The following is a 21,783-nucleotide window of genomic DNA, read 5'->3' on the forward strand; positions in this document are numbered from 1 at the left end:
TCCCCTATGTCTTCATTTAGAATTCCCATTATGATCCTCTCCATAGCTTAACAGAACAGGCTTGTCAAGCTGATGGGATGGTAGTTTCTGGGGTTGGTGGAGGCACCTCCTTTGTGAAGTGGGTCCACCATTGCTGTATGCCACTCCTTGGGAACATATCCTGAGGTGAGGCTAAGATTAAACAGCTGCCCTAACTGCGGGTGTAATTACTCATTGAGTTCATGGAGCACACAACTGGGGACACCATCTGGTCCCATGGATAAAGTGTTTTCTGCCTTGGATTGAGCAGTTCCCACCCCAGCAGTGGAGATGTTTGGGGGCTACAATCCTCTGGTGTACATACCCCCCCAGTTGGGGGGAGGGGGGGAGAAATCTGCACTGAACCTGTCAGTCAGTATGTTGCCAATGTTGTCAGTCAGTATGTTGCCAATGTCTGTAGGTGCAGTGATATCAACATTATTCTGAACTAAGTCTGAGCATATCTGGGAGTTTCCTCCCAGGTTTCAAACATAGGTAAAAAAGGCCTCATGATTGTCCCTGGAGTCCTGAGTGGGTTTACTCTCAAAACATGCCTCGGATGATTGTATAGGGGAACCCAGTGTTTTACTCACAATGAGCAGGGGTGTCTTCCCCCCTACGGATTACGCTCTATCTTGTAGTAGCTCCTTCCTTGTGTTGTACAGCTTGTTTATGGCTAGGGTCCACCGGACTGGATGCTTGCCTGTGGTACAAAGAGTCATTATTATTTGGGATTGCCTGAACCATGCAGTCCTGGAGGTGCTGGTAGAAGGCATTTCTAAGTGATACAGTGGCTTGGGTAATGGTGTCTGCTGGCCTGGGGGCCTTGAAAGAGACCACACCAGTCCTCAGAAATGTGAAGTCGGCATTTGAGAAGGTCTTCACCGTTTCATTTCCCATCTGGGGTGTGGGTGGGATGTGGACTCTCACTGAGAATAGTCCATGATCTGATCTCACCAATGATGGGTATATGTCTGGTGTTGAACAGTGTGACCCCATGTTCGTGATGATGTGTTCTAGTATGTTGCCTCCACTTGAGGGCATTGGGACCAGTTGTTCCATGGCATTTCAGTGTATGAACTCTTGGAACCTTTGTGTTAGAGTGTTGTGGCATGATTAGTGATCCCAGTCTATATGTGGATAGTTGGAATCACCCAGTAGGATGGTGTTTTGAGATACATTTATCCCCTTCAGTGTTTGCAGGATAGCTGTGTGAGGTACCTGAGTTTGAGCGGGTGGCATGTAACATGCTGCAAACTGCAGAGCAGTCTTGCCTACGGTCACTGGCACCTGGATGGTCTCTGATGCATCGTGTGTTGCCACCAACCATGAGGTGAGGGTGTCCTTGATGAATATGGACACCCACCATCCTTCTTGGTGTTGTCGGGATGCTGGTGCCGGAATGCATGATATGAGGTAACACCCGATAGTGCCGGGTGCTGTCAGAAGCTGTGAACCAGGTTTCAGGCACAGCACAGACATCAATGTGCTACATACTGAGAAGGGCATAGAGTGTGTGCAGCTTGAGGTTGAGACCTTGGGCATTGAGCAGCATTACCCTTAGTGTCTTTCCTTTACTGTGTTCTAGGGTGGTAGGTGTAGAATCTGAATCTTGCATAAAAAGGCACAATGGGGTGGCAAGAGCATCATCTGAAATCCGGAAGCCCAGGGGTGACAGGTGCAAGCCGTCCCTTGCAAATCACCGTGGCCTGTCCAGCATGTCATCCCAGGCAGACAGACATTGGACCCCTTAGAATGACACCATAGTCTAAGCAAAATACTACAGATGATCATCTTGTCTCTGTTTATGTGGCATCATACTTGGTGAAGGTAGGATACTGCCGAAGGTCAGGGTCATACCTGCCTGGCCTACATAATCAGAGGGATCCTCTATGTCTCTTTCCATGTAGTCCAGGGAGGTACATCTCAGGTCGTTCACACCAGCATGGATTATGACTGGGTCAGACCTGTACTTGCAGTTTAGTGACCTGAGTGCTTGCATTATGTGGTGGATTCCAGTGCCCGATAGGCAGCTTACTGTGACCTCCTCTGTACCTGATCTGGTGAGTGGGACATCAGTGTGTCTGACTATGGAGTCACCTATGACAAGTGTGTCCGGCATTGTGTTTGGCCTTAAGGGCTGTGACTGTTTGGCACACCAACTCTGTGGTCAATGTGTTGCATGTGCTGTGCCCTGTGGCAGTTGTGTGAGTGTCTGCTGTGGTGGCCACCGCCATTCTGGTAGACTTCTGATCAGAGCCTCCGAGAGTGTCTCTGTGTGTCTATGTGTATGATCTTAAGTTGTGACAGTGCCATGTGAGACTGGATTAAAGATGTGTGTGTGGTTACCTTCACCCTCTCTCTGGTCTTGCTAGTCCTATGTTGAGAGAGCTCAGCCTCCACTTTGGCTATATAGTTGCATCTCTCACATGTATGTATGTTTTATGGCAGAAGGAGAGGGTTGTCAGTGTACATGAGGCAACTGTAACAGTGCCTCAATATTCCCAGGTTCACCAGCTGAGCAGGAGAGGACACTAGCAACTGATCCCTAGACATGCTAGAAGGAATAGACAAAACAATGTTGGAATACAGGGAGATATCAAGCCCCCCAAGCCACATCATACTGTTTGATTGACAAAAGCTACACATACACCGGTGTTTCATAGTGTCATAGTGTACTACTAGGCTATCTGCCCTAGCGCATGTATAAGCCTAGCCATAGTGATGTGGCTATTGCCACCCCTTATAGTGGTAATAAGTGTACAGAATAGATTCTGAATATTGTGCCTCTGACTTAGTAGTGACACATTATGACCCCCTTACGTAATTGAATAACATGACTGTGTCTCTGTCTAGTCTGTGCCTCCGTCTCATATGCACTTGTCCAGATGTCTCCTGAAGAGAGTCAGTGAGGGACTCTGTCAAACATGAACTGGGATACTCTGCTAGAGTGTGAGATGCCTCTGAGTTATGACTCTGTCCCTCCAGCATGTCCTATACATGTATGTGCTGAGGTTCAAATACTCAGCTCTCATGGCTCTGGTGGATTTGGATTGCTTGCAGTGGAGTATGTCCACCAAATCCTGATTGGACATGGTCTTGTATGTCAGGCATAGGTCACCTGTAAGTATGCGGTATGACACTGAACAAAGCTGGACTTCCTCTATTCTGGAAGCATATGACATGTGTTGAAGAACCCTGATCTTCATGGTAGGTACTTTATGGGTGCAAAGGTGCAAAAGGCAGGATCTGCCCTGTACAAAGCTGAACTAGGTGGGAACAAGGGTCCGTAGGTCAGTAATGTGTCTGTGTAAGAGCTCCATGACTCCTCCCATATCTTTGCAGACAAGGCTGGTTAAGCCTGTGTGGTGGTAGTTGCCATGGTCTGTGGAGGCATCCCCCTCGTGGAGTGGGACCACTGTTGCCGTATGCCAGTGTTCAGGTACATATCCTGTAGCAAGACTAAGGTTAAATAGCAGTTGTATATATGGGTCCAGCCCTTCTGGAGTTCACATAGCATGCAACTGGAGATACCAGCAGGTCCCATGGATGCTGTGTACTTGTCTTTGCTGAGTGTGGCTCTCACATGGACATCCAAGATGACAGTGAGGTTACATACAGCAGTGATAACTATCTTGTTTTGGGGGTGAGGGAGGGGTAAATCGCACTGAAGCTGTCCGCCGGAATGTTGCCAATATCTGTCAGGTCACTGGAATATATGTTGTTGTGTACCAACTCTGAGCATATCCGAGGGTTCACAACCAGGTGTCTGACATAACTGAAGAAAGCAGTGTGGTTACCTTCATTGTCTTTGGTGATTTATGTCCCCAAGTTGACCTTGCATGTCTTTATGAGATAATGTAGCTTTCTACTAGTGCTGATCACAGCTGTCTTCCCTTTTGGAGATGTAGCTCTGTCTTGCATTAGTAACCCTCATCTGTCATACAGTTTGTTTATGGCTGGGGTCCACCAGACAGGACTCTTTCCCTTTGTGGAGAGGGTCCTGTTTTCAGTTGTGATTGTATGGTCCATGCTGTCTGACATCTAGCTAAGGGGAGGTCATTCTGGTTCTGCAGTTATCTTTCATCAGCATTAGAAATTACCACAACAGCCCCTGTGGGGTGTACCTCATGCACACACATCCAGCACCTGTAAAGTCCACGACAGTACCTCACCAGGAGTATGACAGAGCTGGAACACATGTAACGTGTAGTCTGATTAAACAGAGTGCAGCTCCACACACTGCCATGCTGTCCACCTAGATGCAAGCTGTGCCTGATGTAGAAAGCCATGTCCAAGCTGGAATCAATGCACATGCTGCACCTTGTACAATCTGAATGGCAGGGAGCTATGCACATGAGGGACCTGAACCCCAGCACTGACATATATAGGACAGGCTGTACTGCATTATCCAAAACACAGAAGCCACCCCCACACATGAGTAAACTACCAGTACAGGTTGTCCATAGAGACACTGGTTGAGTCCCCTCAACAGGAATCCTAATGAGTGGATGGGAGATGGGAGGTTTACCCTGGGTATCAATGTTATGTCACAGGTAGACAGAGGCACAGTATACTAAACAAGACATATGACATGTCGAACTACGCTTACAATGTGTTGATGGACAAACACATTCTCCGACTAGCATTAGGTCAAGATACCTCTTGAACACAGCCAGCAAGGTGCTCTGCCTCAAATGGACCAGGATTGTATTCCACAGCATAGGAGTCTCCAGTGATAACTCCATCCCTCCAACATGTCTAACATACATCCCTGCTAAGGTGTAAGTCACCTGCACTAGTGGTTCAGGTGGATCTTCTGAGTCTGAGGTGGAGCATGCCCATTAATCTCTGTTTGGACATGGCCTCGCATGTCAGGCACATGTCACCTCTAAGCAGACGGTATGTGAGTGAATAGAGTGTGAGTGTCGTCAATCTGGCAGCATATGACAGTTGTTGGGGTTCCTTGATCCTTTAGGTGGGGGACAGTCAGGGTGTCTCCAGTTGCTGCAGATGTTGTGTGAGATACAGCCAGAATAGGGCATTCGACTTGATCACCGGTCTGATAAGTGAAGAGTACAGGGGAACAATGACCCACTAGATCTGGATGTGAATCCCAGCCTGATCAGGTGGGCAATGTAGAAGGTCTTCCTAGCCACTTTAGCAATGTGAGTCTCAGAAGAATGGCGACTGTTAACCTGGGTCCCCAGGTCCATGATAACCTCCTCTGTGCTTAGAGGATTGCCACCTATATGGTAGCTTGGGGTCACCTTGCTTTTCCTGAAGGGTATGTCTACACATGTTGTGCACTCTGACTTCAGGCCATGGCCCTGGCACCAGCTATCAGTTACTGTGAGTCCCTTCTGAAGGATATCTGTGTGTGATGCACTGTCCACTATGGTGCCCAGTGTGCAGTCATCTGCTAACATTGTCATCCAAAGTCCTCCCATGTTGGCCTGTACTTCTGGGAAGTACATGACAAACAATGGGGGCCAAGGACTGAGCCCTGTGTGACACCACCTGTGACCAGCCTGGAGTCTAACATAGTGCCAACAACTCTAACCCTGTGGGTCCCGTCCTTAAGCCAGTTTGCAACCCATCTTGTGACATATGGGTTTACATTTCAGTTGTTAGGGTTTTCCACAATACCTGAGTGGGGTATTGTGTTGAAAGTGTTTGCAAGGCCAAGGTAGGCTGTATGGACTGCCTTTCCCCAACAATGGCCTAAGTGACCAATTTGAAGATGTCAACCCAGTACAAAAGGCATGATCTGCCCTGACCAAGCCAAAATGGGATGGGTACAATGTCTGCATGTCCCCTATATCTTTGTTTATGAGCTCAATTATGATCCTCTCCATAGATTTGCAGACTATACTTGTTAAGCTTATGGGGCAGCAATTAACAGGGTCTGTAGAGGCACTGCCTTTGTGCAGATGTGCACAACTGGACCCTAACCAGGCTGTTGTGCACACTATGGAAATGTAAAGCAGTGATAGGACTAAAGCCCAGGATACTGACCACCACAGTGAAAGTACTGAAACACTACACTAGACAGTGCTACAGTGTTAGGTCAGTATGAACGGATGTTGACAATTGTGTGCAAAGTATCCCATGCAAACCTGCAGGCACAGTATACTCCCTGTTTTGTTCACACAAAAGCATTGGACAGTAACTACACAACATGGCACAGAACACACAACCATAAACTTCAGGTATTTGTTGAAGGTCACACTCATCCACAAATGTGATGGGCTGCAGAGTTCAACATATGTAAAGCCCACACTGGGCATGCTCACACACTTAGATAAATGAGACATCTTTCACACAACATGCCACGGGAAGGCTGAACTGGGCATGCTCACACACTTGGTCCAAATGTTACCCCTAGCAAATGTGAAAACACACCAGAGGATGCTCATCCCCCTTTCTAGACACTGATCATGTAAGCACCCTATAAGTATATTGGAGAAAAGGATTCTCTCAGTAATCCGAATAGCGCCGTGCTAATGCGTCCGTCTCTAGTGTCATAACATAGTTAGGTAGGGGTTTGAATCCAGCAGGTGGCAAGTGTGTGTGAAGGGGGGTAAGTGTGTGTGTATGAAAGAAACATCCCTTTTGGCAACTGGGAAAACACACCACAGGATGATCATTCCACTTTCTAAACTCTGATGATGTCAGCACCCTATAAGTATATCAGGGGAAAGGAAATTCCCCAGTAATGCGAATAGCGCGCTGTGCTAATGCGTCCGTCTCTAGTGTCATAACATAGTTAGGTAGGGGTTTGAATCCAGCAGGTGGCAAGTGTGTGTGAAGGGGGTAAGTGTGTGTGTGTGTATGAAAGAAACATCCCTTTTGGCAACTGGGAAAACACACCACAGGATGATCATTCCACTTTCTAAACTCTGATGATGTCAGCACCCTATAAGTATATTGGAGAAAAGGATTCTCTCAGTAATCCGAATAGCGCGCCGTGCTAATGCGTCCGTCTGTAGTGTCATAACATAGTTAGGTAGGGGTTTGAATCCAGCAGGTGGCAAGTGTGTGTGAAGGGGGGGTAAGTGTGTGTGTAAGTGTGTATGAAAGAAACATCCCTTTTGGCAACTGAGAAAACACACCACAGGATGATCACTCCACTTTCTAGACTCTGATGATGTCAGCACCCTATAAGTATATCAGGGGAAAAGAAATCCCCCAGTAATGCGAATAGCGCACTGTGCTAATGCGTCCGTCTGTAGTGTCTTAACATAGCTAGGTAGGGGTTTGAATCCAGCAGGTGGCAAGTGTGTGTGAAGGGGGGTAAGTGTGTATGATTGATATATCCCTTTTGGCAACTGTGAAAACACACTACAGGATGCACATACCCCTTTCTAAACGATATCACAATTATGTATGGCTTTTGATTACAGACATGCCATGTGTGTTGTGCACACACAGAATGCCCATGTGTGTGGGTTGTCCCTCACAGTAATGCATGACATTGATTACACCGGTTATGGCAATGAACACATGCTGTATGTGTGCCAAATACACATATGTACCTGTGACTTTCAATAGTTACCATGTGTGATGCCTGCCACATGTGAATACATGGTATTTGCACAGGGTAACATTATGACCGTGGTCTTCTGTGCAGATGCTGCATGTGGGATGTGTATATACAGTGTGAGATGTAGATGCTATCAGCCTAGTAGTGAGGGATGCACACCTGGTCTGGGGCATAAAGTCTACATGTTGTTAATGTACAGGAGCTGCATGTTCTCACCTGTTGTGGGAGTGGTAAGACAGTATTCCATAGCAATGCAGTGACTGCATGCTAAGAACCATTCAGCTAGGGTGTTGTAGCTACACTTATTCATTAGCATTCATTAATTTGTCGGAATCCCTGGTGAGGGTCTGATGCCAACCAAGGTCAGGGGTCTACCAGCCTGTGTCACTTGCTCAGTGATCCCTTCCATGTTCCCTATCACGTATCCCAGTGAGCGACATCCCACATCAGCTGTGGTGGCATGGACAATGACTGAGTCATGTGTCCATGCATCTGACTGACTTGTATGTTGTTGTTACAGTTTGGCCATGTGTTTCCATCTCATACATGTGATGTACATCAATGGGTAGGGATAGGGTTGACTGTGTACATGTGGCAGCTGTGACATTACTACATGACACACATATTCCACAACTGTACCATAGAGGTGACTGACAACTGACCTTTGCACATGCTACCGGAGTATTGAGATTACATTGGTGATTGACAGCACATAGGGCCAATGGTGAAAAAGAGACATAGGTCCATAGGTTCGTACAGGGATATCTGCCCAGGGCATGTATCCACCTAGCCAGAATGTGCGTGCCTTTCAACATGCATTGTGAATCTGTCTTGCTATGCCCTTTTCCAAGGTTAGTATACTGTGCCTCTTTCTCACAGTGACACATAAGTGATACCCAGGGTAACCCTACAATGTCACATCCAGTCATTAATATCGCTCTTGAAGATAGTCACTGAGTCAGTCTGCCTAACCTCTATTGGGGTAATAATCAGGAATGAAGGGAGCCTCTGAGTTGTGAATGTGCCCCTCCACCATGTCCTATGTATATCACTCCTGAGGTTCAAGTATTTCCAGCGTGTATCCTGGTGGGATCTGGATATTCTGAGATGCAGCATGGCCATTACGTGAGGGTATGACCTGGCCTTCTATGTCAGGCACAGATTGCCTATGAAGAGGCAGTATGTCACTGAGTAGAGCTGCTGCTACTTTAACCAGTCAGTATGTGGCATCTGTTTGAGCACTTTGATCCCCTTGTTGAGGTACATATGTGGTAGCCCCAGTTGCTGCAGGTGTCTGGTAAGGTGCATGCCGACAGGTTCATCATAGTCAATTATGGGCATGATGAGGGATGAGTAAAGGGCACAATGTCCTCCCTGGCCTACATGTGGATCCCATGATGATGTGGCCCATATAACATGCTTACCTAACCACTTTGTCCATGTTGTTGTCAAATGGTAGAATGCTATCAACCTCTGTACCCCAAGGTCCATAATTCCTTGGTCTGTACTTCCTGGATTAACAAATATGTGGTACATTATGGTCACTTAGTGTTTGACAAAGGGATGACTATACTCTTTCTGTCATTCAAGTTGAGGCCATGGCTGTGGCACAAGTCGTGTGTTTGCAAGAGTCCCATTTGGAGGATGCGTGTGTTAGCTGTTGAGTTGATTATGGTGTTCGGTCTGCAGTCACCTGCGACTTGCTGAGCCACAGTACTTCCATGATGGCCTGTACCTATGACAAATATATAATGAACATGACAGCTCCTAGGGCTGTGCCTTGTGGGACACCACTTGTACCAGGTTGGAGGCTGACATGGCTCCAGCAATTCTACCATGTGTGTTCTGTCCAAGAGCCACTGTGCAATACCCATAGTGACATAGGGGTTATTATGTACACTGGTGAGCTTCCCTAGAATGCACAAGTGGGGTATTGTATCCAAGGCTTATGCAAGGTCCAGGTAGGCTGTGTGGACCTCCTACCCCTTGACAGTGGCCTTGGTGACTGTTTCAAACAAAGCAAACAGGTTTGATAGGCAGGATTTGCCATTGACAAAGCCAAACTGTGTATGGTGACATGTCTGTAGGTCCACAATATCTAGATATGTGAGGTTCATGATGATCCTTGCCATAGCTTTGCAGACAAAGCTAGTCAGACATATGGGGCGAGTAGTGCCCAGGATCCGTGACAGCACCACCTGCATGTTGAGGGACCACTGTTGCTGTATGCCACTCTCTGGCCACATATCGTGTATTAAGGCTGGGATTGAACAGTGGTGTTATGTCTGGGTGTAGCTCTTCTTGTGGTTCATGTAGGACACAGCCTGGGACACTGTCTGGTCCCATTGATGCAGTGTTTATTGCTTTGGGAAGGGCATCTCTTACCTGAGCATCTGTGATGTCAGGGAGGAAGCACTGTGCTGCGAGACATATGTTCCCTTTGGTGTGGTGGGAGAGAAGGCAGCATTGAACCTGTCCACTAGGATGATGGCAATGTCTGTGTGTTTTATATTTTGTGTGACATATTGTATTACCTCTGAGCATATCTGGGTAGTACCACTCAGGTTACTAACATAACTACAGGCAGCCTTGTGATTATCCTCAGTGGCTTGTGGAATCCTCTCTCAAAGATGGCCTTAGACAATCATATGGGTGCCTGTAGTTGTCATCCAATACTCATCAGTGGTGCCTTCACATTTTGGGAGGTTGTTGTATCATGTAGTGGCGCCATCCTTCTATTGTATAGTGTGTTTATGGCTGGTGTCCGCCCAGGACATCTGCCTTTGGAGAATTGGGTCATGCTTTCATATGTGGCTTCATGATCCATGCATTCCTGAATGTGTCCACAGAATGACTCTATACAGGTATCTGCAGTCTGGTCCATATTTTCAACAGGCCTTGGGCCTTTGAAGGTTTCCACATCATTTATGAGGGGTGTGCACTTGCTTGACATGAGCTGTTGACAGACGTGCGCCTCCCAGACAGAGCAAGGGGAGGGTCACAGTCAGCTACCTGTTGGGACGTACCTCCCTGGACCACATGGAGAGAGACACAGAGGAGCTCTTACAGCACCCTCTCAAACTCAGGTCTCCCACACAGCCTTCATGCTGACACAGGAGAGTTTAGATTACTCTGCAAACACCATCATACTGGGTGATGCCAGCTACCCAAACATAGACTGTGAACATTACACAAGCCACAATACCCAAGCTCTAAGGTTCCCATTGATCGGACATTCTTTGGCTATGGAACAGGTAACCAACCTTCCCACAAGAGGGGCAGATATAGTAGAGCTGATCTTTACAAACATGAGTACAAACTGCTCACCACTGGGAGTATATCCCTCATTGTTGCAATCAAACCATATACTAATCACACTGGAGTTCTGGATCCCCCACATATGCAAACCACCAACACATCGATGTGTGTGTGTGGGAAATGTCCCTATTAGCAACCGTGACAGTATGGTACAGGATGCAGATCCCCTTTGAAACAGTGATGATGTCAGGACTGTATAACTATATCACCTGTAGTAACGTCCTCAAATAAGTTGCATAGCTCTGCTAATGCGTCTTTCTTCAGTGTCATAACGTAGTTAGGTAGGGGTTTGAATCCTGCAAAGGGAATGTATGTGTGTTAGTATGAGTGTGGTTTATGTGTGTGCACTATGCTGGGAGGGTTAACTGCCTTTTGCCAACTGGGAGAACACACTACAGGGTGCACATCCCTCCTCCTACACACAGATGATGTCAGCACCCTCTAAGTACAGCATTAGTAAGGATTTCTCCAACTACTGCAAATAGCACACTCTGCTAATGTGTCTGTTTCTACTGTCATTGCACAGTTAGGTATGGGTTTGAATCTTGCAAATGGAAAGTATGTGTTTTACTGTTGGTGGGGTTAGTGTGTGTGCACAATGATGGGGTGGGATGTGGCTTTTGCCACATGGGGCTATGCACTGCAGGGTGGTCATTACCCTTAACAAGCAGTGATGTTGATAGCACCCTATACAAACAAAACTACAAAACAGAAGGTGGTGGTACTGATAACACATGTAAGGTAACACTTCTTCAAGTAATGTCCACAAAACGGAGTAGGATAATCAAACAATTCTTTTATTCTATACAGACAACATGACAACAGACAACTAACTGCCAGTACTCATTGTTGCAGACAGTTTAGGTGCAGGTACCCCCCCCCCATTGTCCTACACACGTGTTATTAGTTATCCCAGATGACTGTAACCTCCCTATCCTCTCACATGTCCAGGTGAGAGCCACCCTCATCATTGCAGAACACATATCATCACTGTTACGAAATGGTATCCCTGGATGTGTGCTACATTCACCCCTGGAGGACATAGCACCACATGACAGACTGATATTAATCCCTGACCATACTACAGGATATGTACCTGAACAGTGCCATACATACACAGTGGTCCCACACCAATGAGGAGGAACCTCTACTGACCCTGGGAACTACTGCATCATATGCACAACTGGCCTTGTGTTCTAAGCTATGGAAGTGTTAGTTATGGCCCACATGTACAACAATATTACATATGTTTATATTTCATGACTATGTACACACAACCTATCTCATGGACATACCTATAGATAGTGAACTATGATACATTTGGAGGTGTCACAGCATACACAGGATTAACCTGCTACTTTGCATTACCTGTGTTTGTGGCAGCTGTTGGTGTGTCACTGGTGCTGCTTGAAGTTTGCTGCTGCTGCTGCTGCTGGTTTTGCTGCTGGCTGTCTTTATTTCTGTTTTGTTCTCTCTCTGTCTCTCTCTCTTTCTCTGTCGGTTTTGTGCAATGAATGTATTGCATGAGTGTAGTGTGGGTACTCATTGCTTTTGTAGGTATCTGCATAGGTCCATGTGATGGCCTCTGCACCAATTGTAAGGCAGCATTTGCTAATTGCATGCAGCTGGGTGTGTACTGATTGCATGTCTCACTGTGATTTCAGGACACTGCTATAAAAGGGTATGTGAGATAGGCGTTGCCCTTTCAGATTGTAGGGCGTGGACCATGCTGGTATGCTGTTGACAGTGTTTTGTGAGTGTGAAGGTTAGTACATCTACCATGCTTCATGCTGTGTTGTAGATTCAGGTTGCTGCATTTATCTTGCCTGTTCCTATAGTGAGTGTGTATGCATACTGACACCTACAACTATATGTCATATGTATTGCTATATAAATATATATATATATATATCTGTGTACATATACATACTTTCATATATGTACATTAGTTGACATTATTGGGTACAAGCTAACAATTAGCAGGGCTGTTTCTGTTAACACTACACTAGTATGGGAACCCAGTAATTGGGACTATAAAAGTCTGCATGACATGCTTTGGGTAGTAGACATACTATATTGCCTTTATCTTCATTCCTACTATTACGTGTTCCACTTATTTAGCACTATATTCCTGTATGAGAGTCATGGCTTAGTGGTAGGTCATACAGACTAGTGTTACAATGGTCTTGTGGTAGGGCCTACTAGTATGCTCATATTCTGCTTTTGTGTTGAGTATAGGGCCTATCAATCAAAGTGCTGGAGGCACCTTTAAGCAGTTAAAGGGCTTAGTAGGTCTCACAGGAGCCAGGCTGTGTTGCAGATTCTGGTTGCTGCATATATCTTCACTGTTTCCTGTAGTGAGTGTGTATGGCTACTGAGACCTACAACTATATTTCATATGTATTAATATATATTTATATATATGTATGTGTAGATATACATACCTTCACATATGTACATTACCTTACATTATTATGTACAAGCTAACAGGTAGCAGGGCTGTTTCTGTTCACACTGAACTAGTATGGGAATCCAGTAATTTGGCCATTAAAACTCTACCTGACATGCTTTGGATAGTACATCTCCTATATTGCCTTTATACTGATTCCTACTATTACATGTTATATTTATTTTAGCAGTGTGTTCTTATGCAAGGCATGGCTTAGTGGTAGGTCATACAGACTAATGTTACCAAGGTCCTGGGTTCGAGACTGACAGTGGGAATTTTTTTACTTTGCAAACTTTCAAACTGAGTACAGGACTTGTCAATCAAAGTGCTGAGGCCACCTTTAAGCAGTTAGAAGGGTAAGTAGGTCACACAGGGGTCAGGCTGTGTTGCAGATTCAGGTTGCTGCAATTATGTTCACTGTTTCCTGTAGTGAGTGTGTATGGCTACTGAGACCTACGACTATATTTCATATGTATTAATATATATTTATATATATATGTATGTGTAGATATACATACCTTCACATATGTACATTACCTTACATTATTATGTACAAGCTAACAGGTAGCAGGGCTGTTTATGTTCACACTGAACTAGTATGGGAATCCAGTAATTTGGCCATTAAAACTCTACCTGACATGCTTTAGATAGTACATCTCCTATATTGCCTTTATACTGATTCCTACTATTACATGTTATATTTATTTTAGCAGTGTGTTCTTGTAAAGCAGGCATGGCTTAGTGGTAGGTCATACAGACTAATGTTACCAAGGTCCTGGGTTCGAGACTGACAGTGGGAATTTATTTTTCTTAGCAAACTTTCAAACTGAGTACAGCACCTGTCAAAGTGCCATAAAGGCACTTTTAAGCACTTTAAACCAGGTCTGCGTTTTGCTGAGCTCACGCATGCGCACTGGCGGTGAGCTCCGCTAACACAAGCGCACACCCGCTAATTTCTTTGAAAGAAAAGAAAAGGGGTGACAGGAAAGTGGTGAAAAAGGGGTCACAAAGAGGGTAAGACAGTAGGGAAACAAGCGTGGGATTTGCAGGAGGGATGTAGGTAAGGCCCATAGATGCCCATGTCTTTGGCAGCAACAGCTGTGCATTTCCATGTATTTTGGTGAGACATTAGAAACCTTTCACCCTGAGAGAGGTGTCAGGACAACATTAATAGTTGTTGTAGAGCCAATTGTAATTAACTGTTTCAATGTCAAGCAGACATGTGTGCACATGGACAGCTATGTATGGGCGTAATTTTTTGTGGGTACAGAGTGCCCTTTTTTTTTTTTCAGGTGAGAGTGGTATGTCAGGTGAAGGAAGTCGGTATAGCTGGGGAGGTAGGTTGTGTAGGTTAACAGACAAGACAGACAAGACGCATACAGGGCGGTGTATGACACACGTGGGGGTTACACAATTGACTGGGACGGAGGTTGGGATTTCCAAGATGCATGAGCCCACAGATGGCAACAGTGGAACTGATATCCCCACCCATAGGCAGTTGCCACTGTTCCTTCACAGCCCAGGACGGGCTGTGCTGGGGCTGTGTAGGCGGGCAACGGCCGGGGCGTTAGCTGTGCCACACGAGCCTCGAGCTGGCGGGGGCCCAAGAACAGTGTCTTGGATCTCCCTTCGCACCACAGACCGGACACCGGAGGGTGAGTGGACGAACCTCCGGCCACACTTGCAGAGGGGGACGGGCCCCATCCCCTGCAGCGCTTCCACCCGAAGGTGGCACAGGGCCACCGGAGGGTCCGCCTGGGCACTAGTGCCAGGTGCAGTCACCAGATGAGGTGGGAGAGGTGGGTCCGCTGGGACCTACCTTCCCAAGCGTTCTAGGTTTGTGAGTAGTTATGTTAGTTTGGGTTAGTGGCATTGTATTCCATTCAGATTAGTTGTAACAGCATGCATTAGTATTCCCATCAAACAAACACCCAGATATTAACACCATTGAACAAGGGGCATATCAATATCATATGCATTATTTGAACAGAAATACACAGTCAAACAACATGCAGGGTTGATTAATGGCAACAGGCCATCAGATTTGCAGGTATGAACAGGGCACATGCACGAACAGACATGCATATATTTTTGAAACGGACAAATGTCCATGATTAATGAAATGTTCACATACCATTATTTAGTTGTTGTTGTTATATGGAATTATAGGGTTGGGCGGAGATAGAAAGTGATGACACATTCATATGTTACACATTGATTTACATTTATAATAGGTACACAATTAAGTTGAGGCTGATGTTTCAAAATAAATTTTATTTGACTGTCAAGCTACACCTGTTACAAATACATCACTATCCTACTTATTTTGAATTTGATCAGATACATCATCCTGCTACACTTTGACGACAGGACAGGGGACAACTATGGCTGTTTAGTCTGTCAGATAATCATTCATTCTATCTGCAAATTGTTTACTGTGATCACCATATACAGCATTTGGCTAGACATTCCAGATTCTGACACACTGAAATCAGTTTGGTATATTAAGTTGTACTTCCCACATGCATTTAGTTCTTTAGAAACACACTGGGGCTAATATATTCCGGGGTTATTACTACTTTATTTATTCATACATGACCCTTTCTGTCAGTCTCACACTTCCTGCAAATTCACAGTTCAGGTTGCTACTTCTAGGCTTTGTTCACATGTTAGACTAGTGGTGATTCAAACACTTTCCAACAGCCTCACTTCTGTCATGATTCAGCATTTCAACAGGGGATATATCTCACATGTGACTACCTCAGATTCTGAAGCTGTACTCTTGAGACTACTGCAGGTTACACTATATTTAATTAATGGTGGGACATCTGTATTACAGCACTGTTTAATTCTATCAATTATATTTCCAGTTACACTTGCATACTGATGAACTTGTTGCAGCCATACCTGCAGACTTTCAAATCTTGCTTGCACATTATATTACTTTTAATCAATACACTGCAGTGTTCTGATACATGCTACAGTATAATATTTATTTACAAGTACTGGGTGGGGTTACTAACCTGCACGGTGGCGATCCGCACCAGCCTACGGGCATGCATCTCGCGATTCATAGAGCGGACACCTGCAGCTGTAATACAAAAGAAGTAATATTGGACTACACATCTCCATGGTATCAGCTAGTTGAAATCCTTACATACATAAGTAAAATGTAACTTACTCAGTAGTGGGCGTTGGGCATATCCCGGGCCTCCTGGATCCATTCGACAACTGGTCTTGCTTGCGTCGTTTCAAGTCCGCATGGTGGTGACGGACCTGCTCACCAGTGCGTGGAATGCCAGTAGCACTGGTCAGATCACGAGCCAACTGGTCCCATGCCTCTGCCCTATATGCTCCCCATGAGACCTGGCCCTGCATGAGTTGGGCCTCGTGATGATGGACAAGGAGCCAGACCATGTATCTGGACTCCTCAACGCCCAACGCTGTGCTCGAAAGCAACGCCCTCACCTACTCCACTCATTCTGACTGCAGCTCTGATCTACAATCGTTTCTGCTGTGTATTCCGCCTATGGGGCTTATATATGCCGATTTTCCCACACATTTCTCTGATTGGCCGTTTTGGAATTGTATCTACTTCACTGAAAATGCTTTATCATGCTCCATTCTGGATTTTATCCCATATATATGCTATTTCTGCATTTCTAGGTATTGCTGTCATGGCTTAGTGGTTTAGTACCTTGACTCTAGTGCATGGTATCCTGAGTTCGAATCTGGCAACTGATTTTTGATTTTCCTGACAGAAATGAGTTGAGACCTGTCAATCAAACATGCCAAAAGCACTTTTAAGCACTTAAAACCAGGTCTGCGCCGTTTATGCTGAGCTAACGCATGCGCACTGGCAGTTAGCTTGTGGGAGCGCCGTGCAAACGGTGTGCACTGGGATAAACCTTAATTGGCTAGTGACACACATGTTCAGCTAAGCACAGCTAGTTGCAAACAGTTTCACTCTGTTAAACCGATGCCTAGCAACAGGCACGCAGTTTGCAGCTTTTTAAATACTACTCAGCTACGGGCACTCCGTCTCACAGCAGCTTAGCTATCAGTACATTTCTGACTATTTTTGTTATTGTGTTACTTCAGAATATATGCTCCGTTTCATTCCATTTTACAAAAGGGAATACATTTACATGTGTACAATACTGTCAGGGGGCTTTTTAGTGCTTATTTACAAAAGAAAAAAAAGGTTGTTGTGGGGGCTCGAACCCTGCCTGCCTACTCTTAGGCCGGCAACTCTACCGCTAAGCTATTACTTCTTGGCTTACTTTGCATATTTAGTTCTTATATCCTTTTCCACTGATTGCTAACTGTGATTGCGCTAGTAGCACACGGGCGCACACAGTAGCAAACATTTACGGGGTTTTAAAAAAAAAAAGGTTTTAATTTAATTTTATTACATCTCTTCACTTTATACAGTGATGGTCTATCGGGGCATGTGTTGTGTAGTGTGTTTATGCACATTTCCATGGCCTCTCGTGGCTGTTTACTTTCAGCCATTCTAGTCTTCGGGCGTGTCCGCTTGCAGGGCTTAGCCTACTGACACGCCCCCTACTCTCTTACACGGACCGTGTAAGAGTTACTAGTGTGATTCAGCATGCCTCATGCACCTCATGCATATGCATGACATGCTGACATCACACAGTTTCACTGCAGCCTCCGTGTAAGAGTTATAACTCTTACACGGAGGCGTCCTGAATCTGGCCCATTGTCTTTTAATTTAACTATAGTAAAACAATAGAAGTAACCAGTTATGTTCCTTATGAAAAATGTTTTAACCTAAAATGTAAATACATACTTAAATATGTTTTGAAGCTTAAAGTCCATTACAAACCTTTTACTTGCAGGGTAAATCTACAGGACTTTTATTTCTGAAACAATAATTGGAAAATAAGTCACTTGTTTTTAAACTTTTTTTTTTTTATTTATTAATTTTAGAAACAGTTTTCCAGGAATCTGGCTCACCTTTTCTTTGTCTCCTGAGGGGTGTATTGTTCTAATCCATTTCTTCAGTATTAAGGGTTTTATTTTTGTTAACATAAGTGGATATCTCTTCTAGTGTGTCAAATGTTTTAATTCCTTCAAATTATTTGATCTTTGCAAGAAACATCAAAGTAGCTTTAATATCATTCTTTAAGTTCCTTTATCAGTGGTAAGCAGGATTTTCTTTTACTCATTACTTTAGTGAAATAATCATTGTTAAATCTGACTACATGTTCACCTGTTTTAATAAGTGGACCGGGCCATGCTGTTTTTAATATTTGATCTGTTTTAAACTGGACATAACTTAGCACCATGTTCAATCATAATTGTGTTTCCTTCTTTGAATGTGCTCTTGGGGATCTATGTGTCCTTTCAGTTCCAAAAGAGAGTGATTCAGGTAGATTTAATGTTTTATGTAGCCAGGTTAAGTTTATTACATTGTTTCCCTCATACTTTTCAGGTATATCATAAACTCTAATGTTATTTCATCTATTTTCTTAATCATCAATTTTTATCCATGTGCTAGTTATTTTGCTTTAAAATAAATTCAGCCTGAGACTCCCCATCAGTTATTCTCCCTTCATGATTATTTAAAGCCTCTTCCAGATTGCTGGTTTGTGCACTTTGTTGTTTCATAAGAATTTCTAAGCATTCCATCTTCTTTCTGAACACTTATTTGGAACTTTCTGTTTTGGTATCCAATTTGGCCATGTTAAGTACTAATGCATACTACATATTCGTGACTGGCTGTCTTTTTTTTTTAAGATAAGAATCCTGAGTACCATTTCTTGAGTGGCTCATGTTGAAGTTTCTTCTCTCTTAACCAAGCAGTTGAAATTCTGACAGAAAAAATACAGGTTTGGAAGAACTTGAAGTTATAAATCTTTTTTCTGACTATTAATGAATAAAATATATTTCCAAATTAAAATTATTTTTTTTTATTATATTTTCTGTCAGAGAAGTTTTCAGTCACAGAGCTTTCACCAATTGCTGCTGTATTAGCCTTCTTGGCCACACCCTTGTTTTATACAACAAATAGTTTACTTTGTAATTAAAACAAATACATTAAGGAGTCTAATGTGCATTTTTAATCACCACTGCATGGATTTTAGGTGAAAACAGTCTTGTGCACCAGCTGCAGCAATGCTGCTTTTGGGTGTTCGTATAACTTGGCAACCAGTGTGAAGGAGTTGAAGAATTTTCAAATTTTTGCACTTTTTATTTTGTTTTGTAAAATATGGGTAACTGCGGTGGTGCAGCGGTAGCGTTGTCTCCTCACAGCAAGAGGTTCTCCCGCTCGGTTCTCGGCTGGAGCGCCTTCTGTGTGGAGTCTGCATGTCCTCCCCACGGTCGAGTGGCATTCAAAAGACATGCATAAATGGGTGTGCCTTCGTTGAAGGTTGGGCGTCGAGCTGGCACCTCGGCACTGTAAAAATCTACTGCCAGTCATTAGCGGACCGGAGTTCCGCTGTGGTGACCCCTAACCGGGAAAAGCCGAAAGAAGAACAACAACTTCAGATAAAATATGTGAGCTGTTTTGACACTTGGTACGTACTGTGAAAACACAGCTTAGTTGCAGAATTATTTAAACTACATCTTCATTGGTAGAAAGATAAATTGCTATTTAGTGCTATAATTCTCTTTAGGGTCTGCATGGAAAGTTATGGAAAGCTGCCAGTGAATTTTGTGTTCAGCTTGCATAACTGACGCACGAATTCAAGTATGCAGTGTACATTTAGTAGAACAGTTGTGTGTCTGACCAGAATGTCATGTTCTGGAAATTAATGTTGCTGTTTGTAACATTTAAATGTGTGGAAAACTGGTTAAAATATTGTTTTGGCTTTGCAGGTTTTAGAAAATGAACCAGATTCATGGATTTGGAGACAAGCTCCATCTTTAAAGAGGAATCCGATGGTGTGCAGCTGGGATTTGGCAGATGCCCAACAGAAACTCTGTTGCTTAGAGCTGCATAGCTCAGAGTCTGTGGAACAAGAACATGCAAAAGCACAGATGGAATGTTTGGAACTGAAACAGGAAGAAGAAGATTGGCTGCATAAAGAAGAAACTCTCTGGCAGCAAGAAATGAATCCGGAGGAAGTCTGTTCTAACAAGGATGTGTTTAATAAGGTGTGACTATATGTTAACACTAGCATCACCAGTGATTGTGTGTAATGTCTTTCTTAATGCTCAAGAGTTTGTCATTATCTGCAATAGATTCTTGAAGAGGGTTGGTAACATCTTTATCCCCTTTGTTGCATGCCTTATTTGGTGTGTGTGTGTGTGTGTGTGTCTTTCTTTTTCTCACCTTTTTAGATTAAACGCTATTCTATCGTTCAATGACACACACTACTGAATTCTTTTTTTATTGTTCCCTTGACTTGATTAGTTTTGGGTTCATCTTCAGTATCTAACCTACCAGTTAACCTTCCCTATTTTGGAGATGGGGCCTTCTCTGTTAGAGTAGTGCTATTTCTGTTAGCCTTCATCACTGCTGAGGGGAGAGGTACCACCTTCTTTCCATTTGCCTTATCTGCCCGTGTGTGCAGTATTTTGGAGTAGGTCTGATGTATGTGTTCCCTCACTTGCACTCCAGTGCAGAGGACTGCCAGCATTACCATGAATCTGTTCCTCCTTGGCTGTCTTGCCCTACGTTGTCACCCAGTGTCAGACTTGCAGTGCATTTACTCCTGTATGTTCCCAACCTCTAAAAAATGAGGCAAAAGGACATCAGTCAGTTAACCCTTAAAGCCAACCACTAAGTTGCATTAGCCTGCCTAATAGATTCTATTCTCCAAAATTGTAATGTGATGATTTGTCTTGTGCCAGGTCTTCATTTTTTTTTTAAATCTTTATGTTGACTTGCTGTATATGCAATATACTGCTTTACCAGGGAATCTGGAATAGGATTATCGGTACTGTTTCTTGGAAACCTCTTTCTTGACCACCAGCTGTAGTCCTGCTCAGCCATGCTGAATGATGGCTAGCATATCCAGTCCTCTTCACTGAGTTAATGGTCAATTACATTGGTTTGGAAGGGTAGTTATTGTTTGTGTATGTATCATTTTTCTTCCATATAATAAAAGATCTCCTGGCTCTTTATAAAACTGAGCTAACCTACATTTGTATTGCAGTTTTATTGCTAGCAAGTGGTTTAAGTGCCAGCATAAGAACACTGCTCAGTGGATAAAGCAAATTAACTTTGGGGTATAACTTCAAACAGATGCATTTTGTGCTTGAAAGCTTGGGCGGGGGGCTCTTTCCCCACTGGAGTTACTGCAATACTATCTCAGTTTCAAAAATTTTTTTCTGTAAATTATTAAAATGTTTTAGCATTTTCTTTTATTTCACATTTCTTTACCTGGGCAGTACACTGATCACAACTGACCATTATTAGTTACTGCCTCAGTGAAATGGTTTATAAAGAAAGTGAAACTAAGAGGCAGTAAGCTGTATG

General features: G+C 44.1%; 1 protein-coding gene across 2 annotated transcripts in view; it reads left to right on the forward strand.

Annotated features, from left to right (window-relative positions):
- Positions 1–21,783, forward strand: part of CDC37L1 (cell division cycle 37 like 1) — a 684,318-nt gene that overhangs the window by 72,279 nt on the left and 590,256 nt on the right. For both annotated transcript variants that reach the window (XM_044061102.1, XM_044061103.1), the window contains exon 2: positions 20,178–20,456. In XM_044061102.1, the coding sequence (XP_043917037.1) occupies positions 20,178–20,456 (279 nt within the window). The remainder of the gene's footprint in view (positions 1–20,177; positions 20,457–21,783) is intronic.

This window comes from Protopterus annectens, chromosome 2.part0 (assembly GCF_019279795.1).
Source record: "Protopterus annectens isolate FY-2018-M chromosome 2.part0, PAN1.0, whole genome shotgun sequence".
Lineage (NCBI taxonomy): Eukaryota > Metazoa > Chordata > Ceratodontiformes > Protopteridae > Protopterus > Protopterus annectens.